At 40.0% G+C, this 18510-nt stretch overlaps 1 protein-coding gene across 1 annotated transcript; it reads right to left on the reverse strand.

Moving 5' to 3' along the window:
• Window positions 1–9977: 9977 nt before the first annotated feature.
• On the reverse strand, window positions 9978–13699 carry LOC131438287 (uncharacterized protein K02A2.6-like). The gene is made up of 3 exons (XM_058608179.1): window positions 13205–13699; window positions 12387–13108; window positions 9978–11889 (listed from the first exon to the last, which is right to left on the reverse strand). The coding sequence occupies exons 1-3, from the start codon at window positions 13697–13699 to the stop codon at window positions 9978–9980; spliced, it is 3129 nt and encodes a 1042-aa protein (XP_058464162.1).
• Window positions 13700–18510: the final 4811 nt, after the last annotated feature.

Genomic DNA, 18510 nt, shown 5'->3' on the forward strand with positions numbered 1-18510 from the left:
TCCATCATATCAGAGCCTCTCGAATTTATATCTGTGCTGCCCCAAATGATATGGTGAGCATTTATGTCACTGCCGATTATCACTCTTGCAGCAGTATGATACAACCTTTTTGAAGTCATCGCTTGGCGAAGGTTGGTTATGCGGTAAATATGCCGAACAATAGACATATTTCCTGTCTATGCCATCAATAGTCATACCAACTGTGACAGCACAAATATCCCGAGTTGTGAGCTCCGATATGAGAGAAACATCGAGAGCACTATTTGCAAGTATGCATGCTCGAGGCATTTCACGTGGATTAGTCATACCGATCTTGTTGAAGGCAACAAAGACTGGGTTTAACAATTTTCCAACGTAGAAGTTTCCCTTTTGGAAATATGGTTCTTGAACCAAAGCTATAGAAGCTTTACCTTCTTGAAGAAGTCTGGATAGATTCATAGTTGCTGTACGTTTATGCTGAAGATTGATTTGTGCCACTCTAACCATTATAAATTAGAGTAACGAACATTCCACCTCCAGCACCAACCGTACAACAACTACAAGAAACCAAATATATTGGCTTATAATCGCCTATAGCGAACCATGTAAGGATTTTTTTAAATGTTATTATCATTTAAATCCCACGAGTTGCGAAGAAAGAAGTCGTCCACTGTGCCAGAGCTTCGCTTAACACAGTAAGGGAAAACCCCAAGATATTCCGTTAACGACTGCATTGTTTAACCTCCTGCAGCCATTCATTCATCGGCACGGAAATACACCTTGGCTTAGGAGTTCCAATTTTTGTGGCCTTTTACGACATGGAACAGGAAACCAGTGGATCAATTCTTGGTAAAAAATAATTCCGCCGGATGCCACACGGTTTACCTGTTTGGTGGACTTATACCACCGGTACAGGTGGACCGTAGCGTTATTCTTAGCCAGTTGGGAAACCGCTACCGACACTACACGGCTATCTAGGCTGCTCAGAGAGGGAAGTTGACATTGATGGTCAACTTCCATGGATGGCCGAGCAGCCGATAATAATTTTACAAGAAGAAGATTCGCGAAGCTGTCTTTTTCCGATCCAATTTTGTTTCGGCTGATAAACTCTTATACAGTTATACAGGCCCGTACCCAGGATTTCGTTTCGGGAGGGGCCCAAAGATTAAAAATAATGTTACTGAAGATTCATATAATTCTAATTCTCGGTGTGCCTTTTACGGGTGTTTTTAACAGACACTTTAAAATTTTCCACTGGAACTGTTATTGTTTTACATTTCTTTACGTTTACTTTTTTGTTATTTCTGCAAACCATGTCTTAGAACTTCTAAATAATTATATATTATATAATATTTTGATATTATTTACCCCTCTGGGTACATGACTGCAGTTATATGATCCGGCAGATAATTTGCCACTGCTACCAGATGGCAAAAGTTTTCGATTGCAAATGTCTTCAAAAAATGATTTTTTTTCCTTTTGTTAAGTCACATTCCAGTGATATTTTGGCCAAATACTGCGAGTTGTTACTACAGTCGGAAAAAGTAACAATGGCAACGGAGTTCAGTTTGTTCCGTAAGCCCTCGATCAGCCACATTGTCCCCGGTTTAGGCTCATAGACAAAGACGGGGCTTTAATGAAGAGGAAGCTGATGGTACAAGGTAAAGTTTTCAGAACATTAGATCAAATGAAAATTGGTTGGGAACCGTTGTGTACCGCTCGATGGGTCGTTTTTGGAGAAAAATTCGAGACCAAAATCCGGATCCGAAATAGATACATATTTTCGCATAAAACTATGAATTATATTGTCTGAGTTTGATTCGGGTCATTTGAGTGGTCAAGCCAGATCTCATTTTGATTCAGTCGTTTTAATACCTGTTCAAATAGCTGGATCTTCCAGAACGTTGTAGATCAGGGCAAGACGGCGAAATATATTGGGAATTATTAGGATGAGAGTAGCTATAGAGCATAAGGTTCCGATCAGAGACAACCATAATCATAATTTGGTGTTTCCCTCCCGAGTACCCATAATTATTTGTTCAAATTATTCGGTTAGCGCTGTAGTCTTACAAACCATGTGTCATATGATCCGGCAGCCAGCTTCTCCACGGTAGCCGGCTTTCTGAAGATTAATGATCAAAAAAATTTAAATATTAAACAAATATAAAATATCATTTAATTTTATAAGTATCTAACGAGGAAAATAGATTGAAAAAAATAATTGCGAATATAACTATGAAATGAAACTTGTTTCTTGTTTCGAAACTTTTTTTATCTAGATTTTTCTAGATTCAAAGATCTTTGACAAACTGTCACTAAGGACAAAGAATGGTTTGCTTATTTGCTACGGGAAGGGTGAACCATGATGCGTTCGGTAGCTCCAGTCGGCCAGTTAAACGCAAAAAACGAATGAAGCGATATGTTCCGATTGAACCAGATAAGTGTTTATCCAGTTCTGGCATTCAAAGTGTTTTGCTGTGACTTGCAATAACAATGTTTGCTGCGACTTTAGCATTGCAAATTTTCAAGTCCGGTTTTTCCATGAAATGTTTTCATCCGGGTTTCGCACAGTTTTTAATATTTTTCATATTATTTACAGTAACATAACCAACTTAGTTCTACAAAAAATCACAAACTTCTTAGAAATTGTGTCATTTTATGCATATGGTCTTCCTAATTGGCATTGAAAAGCAGTCAAAATATCTCCCTTTGGCGATTTAGTATTAAATGCGAGGTTGGATATCGGGAAATGCAACTACATAAATCTCTCTGATATAATGGAAATAACTTTTCGAACGACTCAATGATACCGTGAGTAAATATTTTATATCGATATTTAGCTGACCCTTTCGTGGAAAACGAGCAATTCTAGAAGTGTGTAGCAGATCATCAGACTTTACATACTTCAATTTCAATGAAACTTTGTACACGGTACAGTGGGGAGAGATGTCGCACTTTTTTAAATTGATATAAGATGAACAGGATGTAACGCACTGTTATTATTTTTTTTAAATACTACGAACATCCCTCATTATTCCAACACATTTGTTTTGTATTACCGCGTCTATCATAATACATTATTAGCAAAAAAATGTATTACACGCATTTTAAGTCACGCGTTTCACATTGAAAAGGTAGCTTCTCTCACATAGTTCTTGTGCAACGTCTCTACCAATTTGTACGTACAGACGCCGTTTAATTCCAAATGACTATGGAAAAAAACTTTGTCTGTGATTGTAGACATATTTTCGACAACGTTTTATCTGTCACGAAAATAGATTATGTTTTTTCAGATGGATATCAAATGAAATACCATCTTTTACGTGGTGCGACGTGGAGCTACCAATATACTATTCGTTATAAATATTTACCGATAAAATATAGTTCGCTTCATTTAGTTACCTTTTTGTTGTCGTCTTACGAGCTGCATTCACCCTGACGCTCACAACTCTAAAGTACTTCAAATTCGAAAATACGGCTACTCTCCCAGAGCGGCATCTCACTCAACTTTTCTCTACATTTTACTTGATATTTGACAGCATTTTCCAAATTCCAAATATTGAGATAAATTGACCCATATTCATTCCGGAATAAAAAAAAATGTTGTTAAATTAAGCATTATATGAAAATGAAAATGATTATACCTTATGATCAAAAAAGAACCGGAATTTTCATTTTAAAATTCCCGCGCTTGTCCAATCGGTAAACTTTTATTCTCTCAACGTTGGCAACACTTTTATACACATTCTGTCAAATTTTGACGCATATCATACGATTAGTTTTCGTTTGGCGTCTATACAAAGAAGTTGAAAAATTTTCGTGTGGCGATTTTTATAATGGATGAAAATTTAGAACAACGTGCGTGCATCAAATTTTGTGTTGCAAATGGATTTAAGTGTTCCGAAACGTTGAAAATGTTAGAAAAGGCCTTTGGTGAATCGTGTCTAGGAAAAACACAGGCATACGAGTGGTATAAACGCTTCAAAGGTGGTCGTACAAGCTTGGATCATGATGAGATCCCTGGCCGCCCAAAAACATCTGTTACTGAAGAAAACATTGAATCGGCGAAGCAAATCGTGTTGCAAAATCGTTCTGTACCGATTAGAGAGATTGCTGTGTTGTTTCTCTTATGGATCAGCCGAACACATTTTAACTGATGTTTTGGGTTTGAAACGCGTCGCTTCTCGGCTGGTGCCAAAAAAGCTGAATTTCACGATAATGCGCCGACTCACACAGCGTTGGTTGTGTTGCAGTTTTTGGCCAAAAACTCAACCAATATTATCAACCAAGCACCGTACTCTCCAGATATGGCTCCGTGTGACTTTTTCCTCTTCCCAAGACTCAAATTGCCATTGCGGGGAACGCGTATTGAGACCATAGAGACCATAAAGAGAATTCGTTGCGTGAACTAAAATTGGATCAAGCGTTGGCATGCATGTATTGCCGCAGGAGGAGAGTACTTTGAAGGCGATAATAAAGAAATTTATTAAAAATTGAAATTTTGCGTTTTGCCTTTCTCATATAGAAAGGTTATGCAATCACTTGAAAAACCGACTAGTAAAAATTGGCCCGGAGGGCCAAGTGTCATATACCATTCGACTCAGTTCATCGAGCTGAGCAATGTCTGTGTGTGTGTATGTATATGTGTGTGTGTATGTATGTGTGTGTGTATGTGTCAAATAATCTCACTAGGTTTTCTCGGAGATGGCTGAACCGATTTTGAAAAACTTAGATTCAAATGAAAGGTCTCGTGGTCCCATACGGAATTCCTGAATTTCATCCGGATCCGACTTCCGGTTCCGGAATTATAGGGTAAAGTGTGTTCAATATTGTACACCGTCACTTAAACCGGCGAAACAAAAGACGTAAAAAATTTTCTAAACTGGACTCAAAACTACACAAATCGATAGTCGTTATCAGTAGGCAACTAAACAAACCGATTCCGGCTATCCTGGTTCCCGGTATCCGGTTCCGGAAGTACCGGAAATAGTGGTCATATATACCAAAATGGATCTCACTCACTTTTCTCAGCGATGGTTTGACCGATTTCCACAAGCTTAAATTCAAATGAAAGGTCTTGTGGTCCCATACGGAATTCCTGAATTTCATCCGGATCCGACTTCCAGATCCGACTTCCGGATCCGACTTCCAGAGTTATAGGGTAAAGTGTGTTCAATATTGTACACCGTCACTTAAAATATTTTCGGATGCAACAAACATTTAAATCGTAATTTAGAGTGCGTACTAGTAGAGTTTGTGTGTCATGTTAGTTGGTGGTCGTACGAACCGAATTTGATTATAACGGTTCTCGGGTTCCGGTGCCGGAAGTGCATATAATAGTGAACCCACTTCGTTTTCTTAAGGATGACTTACGCAATCAAAGCACTGTTTTATTCTGTATTTTATGCACAAACAATTTCTTGGTTTCTTTCAAAAATTGAAAATAAAATTTTTGAATAGAATACCACAATATTATATGTACATGAGAAAGGCATCATTACACCACTAGGTGGATAAAAACAGGTTTTTTAATAAAATTCCGGTTCTTTTTTTATCATAAGGTACTTATGTTTGTTTTACATTATTCACAATTCAACAATCCGCAATGTTCAAAACAATTTGAATCAGAACTGATAGAAGCTCAGTCCGAGTTGTTCATAACAGTTCAAAATATCATTCTTTATGCGAATCATATAACATATGATAAAGTAATAATCAAATATATACTTCTTTTGTAATATTGCCACCTACATGTTATCAATAACAGTTTCTGCAAAATTTGTTTTTCAATCTCAAATATGACATGATATTAAATAATGAATATCAATGTCACTTAATGGATATTGATGATTTTTGTATCGAATTTGCTCGCATCAGAACATTCGAACCCTTTAAGAAGCTCCACCGTTGCTTAAGTTTCAATATGCACATCCAGAAAAATATTTTCGTTTTCTTGAACCGATGCCATGTTGAATCGAGAGTTCGCACAGAGATGAGCAACAAAGCTTAAACGTTTGGTATTAGTTAAAAATACTCTGCAGTATCAAAATATGTGTACTTACATACTTCCGAGATTCGTTTAGTGGTTTTTTTTATTTTTCGATAAATTAAAAAGTGATAAAAACTATTCCGAAATCAGCTTGGAGCGACATCAATCTTCAGTTCAGCAACGCCATCGCACGGCATCACATTCAACATACCATGTCAATTGTATTTTGACGCGCACGAATTTGACATTTCTCTCCCCTACTTCCATGCACGAGATTCGATGCGAACTCACCGGAGGGCACCATGGTCGCAAAAAGGATGTTGCCAATGATTTGTTTCGGGAAATGTGAAAGCTGGATATCTTGTTAATATGATGTCTTTGCTTTTACCGAAATTCGGCGAAACAACAGTTTTCATTTTCGCTTGGCACAACGCAGTTGCTTTTTGACGAACTATCCTGAAGAAATTTTCCGGCGGTCATTAGAAGAAATGAATGATATTTTAGGATTAGTGTAAAAGGAAAACGTATGAATTCAGTAAGTATACACCCCTACTCTGTACGTCGATCGATTCGAAATATTCCGATCGAATGTGCAATTTCCATTCTGCATTTCGTTCGAGTTGGGTATGAACTCAAATATCATTCGTTCGAGTTGTTCACTTTTCGAACATTACTCGATCGACTTGCGTACGTATTATGTTCTGTTCGGTTTAGAATCCTTTAAATTTGTTTATACAAGTGTGGCGGTTTCGTTTATTAAGAAATGAATAATATAAATAATCGAATCATTCAAGTCGAACGGAATGAAGAATGCAAAATTCGAACTCGAACGAAAGTGTAGATTCGTTCGTATCACAAATCCGTCGGATTGCAGAATCGGGGTGATAATAACCATAAATTATTGTTCATTATTCACAGAAAGTGCCTTTCATAACCTACATTCACAGCAGGGAAATCGTTATAGGATATGTCTACACGGACCACGATTAAGGAATCATGAAAATCACTAAATATTACTTTTTATGAGAACATGCATATTACTAATGATTTTGTGAGCAAATCCCATAAACATTTTCATGCTGACGACTGAAGTCCAAATGAGAGCTGCGACCTGAGCGTTTGAGGTTTTAACCACGCAGAAGGTGCACTCTCCGAAGCTGCTGGTCCCACTACGTCTGCTTGCATCCAACGCACAAGACGAAATGATCGAATTTCTAGTAGTAGTAGTAAAATGTATCTTTATTTTTTGTTTTTGGTTTACAAAGATGATTTACATGGCGATTGGTACAACTTGTCGTTTTTCAGCTCTGGTTCGTGTGATGTTTCTCTTCTATCTGCTTATTTGTTTATTTTTTTATAATTTGGTTTACATTTTCTACCTTGAAGGTATGTGATTTTTGAATTTAATTAACATTATTCTGAACACGTTGAAGTTTTAGGTGATGAGTTTTTGCGCAACTCTCCCAAATTGGCATTCCATATTCAATCACGGGAAGGATGATTTGTTTATAGACAGCAAGCTTGTTCCTTAGGGATAAGGTCGACTTATGGTTTATTAGTGGATACAATAATTTTAGTAGGATGTTACATTTATTGACCGTTTTGTCAACCTATTGCCTGAAGATCATCTTGCTGTCCAGAGTCAAGCCTAGGTAGACTGCTTCATTGGTCCATTCCACCGCTGTGCCGTTTAGGGTGATTTTACAGTCCTCAGCCGGAACAAGTCTCTGGGATTTTGAATGTGGGAAAATAATGGTCTGTGTCTTCGATGCATTTATACAGATCTTCCAGCTGGTAAAATAATTAGCCAGAACATTCAGGTCTTGTTGGAGTTTTGATGGTAGCGATTTTATGACCCTACCATTGTGGACAACTGCAGTATCATCGGCGAACAGCGACAGAGTTCCGTTTTTTGGGAGTGGGGGTATGTCCGAGGTGAAAAGGTTGAATAAAAGTGTACCAAGTATACTTCCCTGTGGAACACCAGCAGAAATTTCTTGTGCGTCGGATATTGCTCCGTTAATGAAGACTCTGAATGTTCTCTCTGACAATTAGCTTTTTATTATCTTGACTAGGAAGCTAGGAAGATTGTATCTGCATAGTTTATATATCAGACCATCATGCCAAACGTTGTCGAAGGCCTTTCTACGTCGAGTAGAGCCATAGCAGATGCTTTAGACAGGGATTTGTTCCTTTTGAGGATGTTGGTGACGCGAGTCAGTTGGTGGGCAGTGGATCATCCTTGTCGAAAACCGAATTGTTCATCGAGTAGGATGTTATGTTGCTCGGTAGATGCAAGCAGACGTCGATAGATAGTCCTTTCGAAAAACTTTGATAACCCCGAGAGAAGGCTGATGGGACGATAACTTTTAGGAGAAGAAGGGTCTTTCCCAGGTTTCTTTGTGGGTATGACCTTAGCTGACTTCCACAACGAGGGGAAGTAGATAAGTCGAAGACATTGATTGAAGATCGTCGCAAGATGATTAAAGAACTCGAAGCTCATATGTTTGAGTTCTATGTTTAGGATGTTATCGGAACCTGGGTCCTTCATGTTTTTGGGTGTTTTAATGTAGGTCGACAGTTCGTGAACTGTGATCTCCAACTCCTCCGAAAAGTCGTTCGGAACCAGTAGGTTGTTCGCATTGTTTCTAACAGCCGCTTCATGCGGGCTGACAATGTTTTGTCCGAGGTTGTGGGAGCTCACGAAATGCCGACCTATCTCAGCTGCCTTCTCTACGGGAGTTATTAGACGATCCACTGGATCCAGATGTCTGACTGCGTTACTGGATGGTGATTATAGTTCTTGTTGTTGTCAACACATTGTTGAAACCGTCCCCAGTTGACCAGATGATAGTTGCGCCGGCTGTACTCAGATCGATTGACCGAGGAGCCAACTTCAGCCACCACCGGGTAGTGGTCTGAGCTGAGCTCCTGATAGACAACCGGTTGAGTGATGTTGCTCGTGTTGGTGATATAGAGGTCCAATGTTGCATGGATGCCGGAACGATTCAAGCGTGTTGGACCGTCTGGATCCAGGATGATATAATGCGCTTCATCTGCATGGTTGCTCCATATTTCTCCGTTTTGGTTTCGTCTCAAGTTCCCCCAGGATTGGTGTTTCGCATTTAGGTCGCCAGCAATGATGAACTGACACTGCCGTCGAGTTAACTTGATGATGTCTTGCCGAAGAGAAGTTGATGTTTCATTGCGGGCTGACGCTTGTTTCGGGCAGTATGCCACGATGCAGGTGATGGTGCCGACAGATGTGGTTATTTCTGTGAAATCCTATTATTCGCCGAGAAATCACCGAGTGCCGAGCGCACGTTACTACGTCTTACCTGTTCGAAGGATGTAAGTTGACTGTGAGCGTAACATGGCGGATACGATTGTGCTCGTTATTCTGCGAGCGGATGTTACACGCGTATCCAAGTGGGAGCAGTTTAGAGGGTAACTTCATTAGGGTAAGGATCATGATACTCATCTAGATATGTACACTACACATCTCCCTCCTCCACAAAAAAAAACGAAACCTACGTGATTCCTATCGGAAATTTTCTATTTCACTTTTTTCTTCAATATTATTAAATATATTGCTCTTCGATGTTGTTCAAATATTACAGATTGTACTCATACAATATTAAGTAAATAAATATAAACTGCATTATCTTTAACTCTGTTCCCTTTTTTACAATCAGTCCACCTTCCTAATAATTCATCTTGATCTGTCAGCACTTCTGTGTATTGTATTTACACTGGGTATATCAAATTTCAATATTGACATTGATGCTGAATGAGCTGAACTGTGTTCACAATTGACATTAATGCTGAACTGTGCTGGTGAAACTGAACAGATGGACTGTGATCAATTGCAAATTGCAGTAACAAAACAACGCAAGCTCGATGTTGTCTGTAATCGGAAACTCTGAAAAAGGGTATGAAAGAAATAAATTTATCTAACGAATTTGTTTTTTTTTTTAGCTTGAAAATATTTACTTGGTAAGTACTGTCGCTAGTGATCTTTTCGTACCGAGCGAACATAGTCGTTGAGGTAGTTGGGCATTCTCCGTTTTCGATCACTACGGGCTGGTGATGCATCTGATACATTCGGATTACAGCTAGTTCCAGTCGTGGCATCGTTAAATTTGTTAGTTTCGGTGTTAGATGGCAGCTTCAGCGTTACAGTTTCACGCCACTCGTGAACCTTCTTGGTTTGTGATATGTGGCGTTTAATTATTTGCCCTTCGTCGTCTTTAAGCACTAGGCTGCCGTTTTTCTCGTGTGTGACTTTGTATCTTTTAGGAAGAAAACGTGTTTCTCCTTTTGTGCGATTATAACGTTCAATTATCACTGTGTCGCCCGGTTTTATTTTACATGGTTTTGCTCCACGTCTGGTGTCTTCACGTATCTTGCCCGAGATTTTTGATTGTCGATCGATGTCTTCAAAACGTTTAACGTCGTATGCAGCTTTTGCGTGCTGTAATAAAGGCAGCCCTCGTTTAACTTTGCGACCCAGCATAACTTCCTCTGGTGGAATCATAGTTACGCTGTGTGCAGCCGCGTTATGTGCAGAAATCGCACTCTGCAAGTCTTCTATAAAATTCGTTCTATTAATTGAAGCAGTTGCCATGGCTCTATTGATGACTTTCATGTACGATTCAACCATTCCATTCTGTTGTGGAAATAACGGGGTTGAAAAAATTGTTCTTATTCCTCGTTGAGCGCAGTACTGCTTGTAGTCGTCTCCATTAAATGGTGGACCGTTATCTGTTTTGATGTACTTCGGGTAACCTTCTCTTTCAAAAATTTCGTCGAGAATCTTTTTCGTGAACATGAACGTAGTCGATTTTACTGGTTTCGCTATTAGATACCTTGACCTGTAATCAACGATCACAAGTATCGATATACCACCAAACTTGACGTATGGCCCGTTGAAGTCAAGGGCTATCGTTTCCCACACAGTTTTCGGTACAAAAATTCGTTCCATTGGTGTCGTTTTTTCAGGTTTTCCATTAATAGCGCAAATTTTACAAGATGCTACCCAGCTTTGAACATCCTTCGAAATGCCCGGCCACCAGACGCGCTGTCGTATGATGCTTTTCATTTTAGCAGTTGAAGGGTGACCTTCGTGAGCCACTTGCAGTGCTTTTGCTCGAAGATCTTCTGGTATTACAGCACAACCAGTCTTAATTATGATTCCGTCTTGCACGGTTAGGTCTTGTTGTATGGCCTTATACCTTTGCAGTTCATCCATCCACTCACCAGTTTTCAGAGCATGGATCAACTTTTGAAGAGATTCGTCATTTATTGTACTGTTTTTGATTTCTTGCTCAGTTAGGAAATCTATGGTATTTGCTTCCAGACAAGCAACTTCCCAAGGGCTCATGTTATCTTCGAATGGGTCGTCATTTCCACAGTACAGCCTGGATGAGCTGTCGGCTATATTGTCGTGTCCTCGAATGTATTCGACATCGTAACGGTATGGGCTAAGACGCAGCGCCCAGCCATCAGCGCGTGTCAGGGCTCGCTTTGAATCTTCTCGAGAGCGGTTCAAAATAAATGCCACTCCCTGTGCATCCGTACGCAACGTGAAATGTCTACCTAGAAGAAAATAGGAGAAATGTTCTACTGCCCAAACCGCACCTAAAGCTTCACGTTGGTTTTGTGCGTACTTTTTCTCGGTTGATGTTAATGCTTTCGAAGCAAAGCTGATTATTCGTGGAACTCGATCTTTGTTTTCTTGTACTAATACAGATCCTAGCGCTACCGGAGATGCGTCTGTATAAAGAATAGTTTTATCGGTGGCAGAGAAGTAACCGAGAGCCTTTGTACATTCCACAATTTGTTGCTTAACAAGTTTGAATGCTTCGGTTTGTTCTGAGCTCCAGAACCAGGATTTAGCTGCGGTAACGGCCCACAATGGACTAGCAAATGTGCAAAATTCGGTACATGAGGGCTGACGAATGAAGCCAGTCCGAGAAAGCTTCGGAGTTCGGAGAGCGTTTCTGGTTCCCGGAAATTGTTGATGCTTTTGATCTTTTCCTCATCAACATGGAAGCCTTCCTTGTCTAATTCGTGACCGAGGAATTTAATTTTAGTTTTATCAAATTCACACTTTGCTACGTTGAGAGTTAGCTTATTCTCTTTCAAAACTTGAAGGACTCTTGCGGTAGTTTTTCGAAGATCTTCCAATGTGTCAGAGAAAATCAAGATGTCGTCAATATATACAACAACATTTCCAATACCTTTCAATATCCGTACCATTTCTCGCTGAAAAACTTCTGGAGCACAGTTTACTCCAAACATTAGCCTTGTAAACCTGTACATCCCATCTTCAGTTAGGAAGGTTGTCAGATCTCTGGATTCAGTTGACAGTGCAAGGTTGTAAAAAGCGTTACTTAAATCCAATTTTGAAAAATACTTGGCTCCGTGCAGTTTTATTTTAATTTCTTCGATCAGTGGGAGCCGAAAATACTCGCGGTTTATTGCTCGGTTAGGGGCACGCATATTTACCACTAATCGGAAATCATTTTTCCCTTTCGGGACTGCTGACATTCCGCTGATCCAATCGGGTGCCGTTGTTACTTTCTCTATAATTCCTTTTGCCTCCATCTCAAGTAGTCTGCGTTTTGCTCCTTCTCTATACGCAGCTGGCACGTTGTAATAGGCATTTCTTACTGGGGTAACGCTTTTATCCACGTTAAATTTTATCATGACTCCTGGCATAGTGGGAAATTTCCTCGTTTCTTCGTTAATTTCACAACTATTAACTGTGGTTGTAACTTGTAAAAGCCCTAGATCGTTAGCTGTAGACCGCCCTAGGAGTGATCTAAGCCCCGTTCGAATAACGTGGAAAGAAGCCTTAATTGGAGGTCTGCTGCTATTTAGAACAGAAATATCAGCCTTGAATGTCCTTTCAACTAATAATGCCTGTTGGGAACCATATGCACGTATTCCGTTGTTTATTCTTTCAATCATCTCAAGCTTCGCCTTGCCTAATTTGAATTCATATTCTATTCGATCCCAATCTCTACCGCATACGATGTTTACATCTGCACCAGAGTCTATGAGAAAACGAATCGGATATGATGACCCCAAGTTACAGTCAACCAGAACGTCTTCTAGGGATAATGCATTGATATTCTAGAAGAAAAACAACATCCGTATTACCATTTACTATGTATTATTACTGTATTATATTATTGTAACATAACAAAATTTATTCTAATTTTGCAATACCTGATTATCACTTTCGTTTCCATCATTACGGTCCCTAGCCTCATCTTCACGCTTAAGAACTGCATTTACGCGCTTGCTGCGACAGGCTGCTGCAAAGTGTCCTTGTTTACCACAATTCAAACAACTTTTGTCCAGTGCAGGGCATCGGCCGTTTTTATGTGACAAAAGGTTGCATCGTGAGCAACGTGAACGTCGTCCCTGGGCATAGTCATTGTACCGGCGCTTGAAAGGTGGACCACTTCTAGGATTATCAGGATATCTTCTTTTCTGGTTACCGTGACTTGGAGCATTCTGACGAGTTACTTGGAACACTTGTTGTTCTGCGGTCAATGCTGTCTCGGCTTCGTATGATTCGTCCCGGGTAGCCGCCTGCACGATAAAATTTGTATCGTAACCGTACGTTCTGGATGCCTTGACTATTTCTTTGTTCCGTAGTCCTTTTAGTAGTTGTGCTCTCACAAAACGATCCTGATCGATTACACTATAACCGCACATTCTGACTTTGCACATCAAACGTGCGTGAAATGCGATGGCAGTTTCGTTTCTTTCCTGTCTCATAATTGAAAATGCTTCATGTTCCGCAGCCGTATCTGTCATTGTTTTGAAATACTCATGAATGTTCGCTACAAAAATCTTGTAGCAATTACTGTCCGCCAGACTAGGGCGCAGTTTTGCGGCTCTAACTATTTCTTGTAGATCAGGTCCCATCGAGAGAAATAAGAGCTGTGTTCTTTTGATTGGGTCGTTGGCGTTGACGTACTTGGAGTGTCACTTATCGCATTCCAACTTGGCTCTATTGCATAATGAGCAGAGGGTGTTGTTGGGTTATTATGCGTTCGTAAGGACTCCATTGTGGCTGCCATACATTCGAGGATTTTTTCCATTCGGTCAATTCGTTCATTTGCTCGTTCCTCGTTGGAAATCTTTTGAGCTGTCTGCTGTTCCGTATCAACATGAGAACATTCTTGGTTCCCTTCTCGAATAGTCGCTTCGTTAAACGTATTATTCAAGCTTGATGATTGTTCATGGGTATCCGCTGTTTCGTTGTCGGTTTCGCTGTCGCTGGAACTATTTCCTACTTACTTCACATCTTCGGAATCGCTCTCACTGTGGTCGCTATTGCCGGTATCATTGTCCGCATCATTAAAGCTGATTGCTTCGCATTGATTCGTCTCATGCTTTGCGCGTCTAACTTCCGACTGCGAATTTGAAATGTTTTCAATTGCTTCTGTATGCTCTATAGCTCGCACGTATTTGCCGTGGTTCATGTTGTTATTTTAGTTCGTTTGAATTTCGTGGAGTGTGCACCTGTAACAAGTGAATGTACACAAGCATTAGATTGTTTTAAAATGTAATAACTTTTACTGTGTCACATATAATTTGTTTCGTTTGGTTCCCGATATGGGGATTGTATTCTTTTTGGAAATGTTTTTGCATCGTTTTTTTTTTAATTCGCGGTAATGTCTCTTCCGTTTAGCCAACGCCATTGTTCCGGATGGGTGGCATAGCGGTTGTCCCAACTCGCTCTAGTTCATAATTGTGCTATAATTACTCGTGGCGGTTGTCCCTAACCGCGTTCGTTTCTAGGTTACTGTGCTAAGCCTTCTAAAATCTACTTCAATATATTTCGCTGCGGATGTCCCGAACCGCATGGTATCTGTAGAGATTATATCATTGCTCGTGGCAGTTGTCCCTAACCGCGTTCGTTTCAAATTTACTTCTCTAAATGCTTTCTAAAATCTATATCTTTTACTGCGGATGTCCCAAACCGCACGGTATTTGTAAACTACACTACTGAATTTTTCGCACCACGCGGTGAACATAACCTCATTTTTCACACACAAAAAAAAAGTTTTTAATGCACTCGGTGATTTCTCTTGAGAACTCAATAGAACTGTTCGCTTTTATGTTGCTCGCTGGGAGGAACACCTGGAAGGATCGCCATTGTGAAATCCTATTATTCACCGAGTGCCGAGCGCACGTTACTACGTCTTACCTGTTCGAAGGATGTAAGTTGACTGTGAGCGTAACATGGCGGATACGATTGTGCTCGTTATTCTGCGAGCGGATGTTACACGTGTATCCAAGTGGGAGCAGTTTAGAGGGTAACTTCATTAGGGTAAGGATCATGATACTCATCTAGATATGTACACTACACAATTTCCACTCCTACAGCTTCGATGAATTGTAGTTGAAAACTCGGTAGTAGTTGACAGTTGATGTTATTCCTGATCGCAATAGCTACACCTCCCCCTCTGGTGTTCGGTCGATCGCGTCTTACCAGGCGGAATCCTGGTATGTTGATTTTCACCTCAGGTTTGAGGTGAGTTCCGGTGATGAAAGCAATGTCAATCCTTTTCTCCTCAAGAAAGACTCCTAATTCGATAATTTTGCTCTTGAGTGAGCATACGTTCCAGTTGATCAGCTGCAATTTAGCAGCCATTTTCGATGACAAATAAACCAAGGGTGTAGATCTGTTCGGAATGAGACTTGCAATTGCGCAGACTAGTTGCAAAATGTTGAAATAAAACGTCGAGCTGCTCCGGTGTGTAGAGCGGTGAGGTTTCCTCAGGGGGGAGAGGAACATTGTTCTGTTGACATTGGAATCCTGGAGGCAAGTGCACCGATAGTCCATCCCGTTTTTCCGCCTTTGATGATGATGATTGGTTGAGGATTTTTCGGCAATAGATTAGGGATTCCCAATCGAGGAGTTAGCATTGGGTAGTTCTGGTCGTTGATCGCTGAAGGAGGAAGTGTTCTTCTCCTGGGTTGGTTTTTGGTAGCATTTTTGTTGCGAATTTCGATTTATTCCGCACGTTTTTTACAGGTTCTATTTGTGGAAAGGTGATTCTCGCCACAGTTGAAACATTTTTCTTCGATATGATCCATCAAACATTCATCTAGTTTGTGATTTTCGCCACACTTGATACATTTGGAGCGGATGAAACAGTTTTTCGCTCCATGTACGAAATTCAAGCAATTGGTGCATTGCGTCACATCACGATGCACGGGTTTATAACACAGACTAACAGACATGACAGTATGAGTAAATTCTTATAAAAATAATTTTTCTTGATGCACTAGTTCCACCTATATTGTACTGCGCGAACTATTTACTATCGGCACACCCCTTGTGTTACGTAAAAGTTTTTTTACTATATGGTTCCCCCTCGTTTGTCAACACCGATCAGCTGCTTGCAGGGATGCCTGATTTCATCATTATATTTGAAAATGAATCGTCACAATCAATTATTGGATTACGTTGATAATATATTTAACATTTTAGCGATGTTGGAAGGTAACCATTTATTTTTCTCAACGTTGTTCATCTAGACTATTTTTGATTGTATTGGTAATTTTCACCCGAAATTAAGTGGCGGCAGATCAGAAGTAAGAAAATATTGTAACAAAACGGATTCGATTTTGTATTGCGTTGAAGGATGAGAAGTAGGCACAATTCTGTATATAGTTTTGGCAATATGTATTAAATCTGTATCCTGCATGAAATTCGCATGGACGTATACAAATCAATACACTACAGGTAATTCTGTGTGAATGGCAACTTTGTTGGTAAATGAAAAAAATAAACACAGTCTAGATGACAAACAGGATGTTTTTGATAGGGTAACATGGCGCCATCATGCCATATGCGAGTACTGTCCCAACTAAAGGAATATTCGAAATGACCGTTAAAATGTTTGAAGGACCTAATTTGAGTGTCCTGTCTGTTAGTCTGTGTTTATAACGCTCCCATTCAACAATTATATGGAAGAGAGCTTTCATGTTTTTAAACTCATTTAGCGTTACAGAGCCTTTCTCTAAATGGATCAGGTAGAGTTGATCTCGATACTTGGTGTTTTCATTCTGTCTTCTTGTTTTATACACCGCCAACGGTTTCAGTAGTTTTTCCGTTAAAGCTTGCTGGAGCTCACTCGTCAGCATATCGGGTAAACCGCGCAGGAATACCTTAATGGTTTAGTGGAAGGTATGTCGTGTGTAAAATATTCAGACTTCACTTGCTTAAGATAATTTTGTTCTGCATTGAAATGATGTCTATTTGGAACGACGATCTTGTACCCGTTTGTACACAGACGAATTGTTGCTTTTACGCCATGGTTAATGAGATTGTTGAGGTCCGTCCTTAGTGTAGGCGGAAAACCCTTTACGTAAGAGGGTGGCATTTTCTCCTTATTTTCCATATCTTCACCGTTAGATAAGTTAGAGAATCTGTTGTTTTCCAATAAACGTTTCCTTGCAGCCTCTTCGTCACCGTTGGCTTTCGAATCAGGATCAAGCGGCCTTTTCCAGCGCCAGTACTGGAATGCCCTTTACCAGAGCCTGGTTTTCCCATTTCTTGGGATGACGACGAACTTGCGAACAGCGCGAGAGTAGAATCCAGAAAAGCTTGCTAGCGAATGAGATTACGTCTTCACTCAGAGAGAGCTAACCACTGAATACAACCCAACAGCGAGAGTTTCGTTCAATAAGCTAAAATTAAGTAAACCGTATCAACCTGAAATTGTGTAAATACGACTCAACTGTTGAGTAAATATAACTCATTTTAAAGTATTTTTTGCATGTGCCTTATGGAAACTACCTAGAGTCACTTTACCTAAAATTAGGTTATTGAACGGAACCCCCAAATTGGGTGGAATGTACTTAAAATTAGGTAGTTTTGCGGTTCCATATGGGAAGCAGAAGAGTTGCCGGGTTTACCAGTTTTTACAAACTATTGACTTTCATCAAAGACATCATATAACCAAGATATCCAGCTTCACATTTCCCGAACAAAGCAAAGTCTTGGCATTACATTCCTTTTGTGGAATTTGGCCTTTCTGTTTCAACAGACTTCGCAGCCGATTCTTAGTGTACAGAATCATTGCATGACTAGTACTATGGATCCTACTGACACTAAGAATCCTTCCAGATCGGGGCTCGAACATACGACAACTGGCGTGTAAGACCAACGTCCTATGCATTGAACCGCCAACCCGGGACAAACAAATCCCGAACAAATCATTGGCAACATCTATTTTGCGACCATGGTGCTCTCAGGCGAGTTCGCATCGAATCGTTCATAGAAATAGGGGAGAGAAATGTCAAATTCGTGCGTGCCAAAATAGTAGCACTGCGCACCCATACAATTGACATAATATTTTGAATGTGATGCCGTGCGATGGCGTTGCTGAACTGAAGATTGATGTCACTCCAAGCTGACAGGGTCTGCTTTTATTAATGCATTTCTAGTATGCAGTCTGGAGAAAATTATCTGTGAAGTGTGAACTCGTGTAGTGTTAAAAAGAAGA

The sequence above is a fragment of the Malaya genurostris genome, chromosome 3 (genome assembly GCF_030247185.1).
Source record: "Malaya genurostris strain Urasoe2022 chromosome 3, Malgen_1.1, whole genome shotgun sequence".
Taxonomy (NCBI): Eukaryota; Metazoa; Arthropoda; class Insecta; order Diptera; family Culicidae; genus Malaya; species Malaya genurostris.

What these genes read in the sequence shown, in the direction of transcription:
- LOC131438287 (XM_058608179.1), bottom strand. Translation starts at nt 13,699, where the DNA reads ATGTGCGGTTATAGTGTAATCGATCAGGATCGTTTTGTGAGAGCACAA. An exon ending in GAAACGAAAGTGATAATCAG is followed by an intron (nt 13,109 to 13,204) that starts GTATTGCAAAAT and finishes TTTTTCTTCTAG; the next exon opens with AATATCAATGCATTATCCCT. An exon ending in ATAAAACTGCACGGAGCCAA is followed by an intron (nt 11,890 to 12,386) that starts GTATTTTTCAAA and finishes CACATTTGCTAG; the next exon opens with TCCATTGTGGGCCGTTACCG.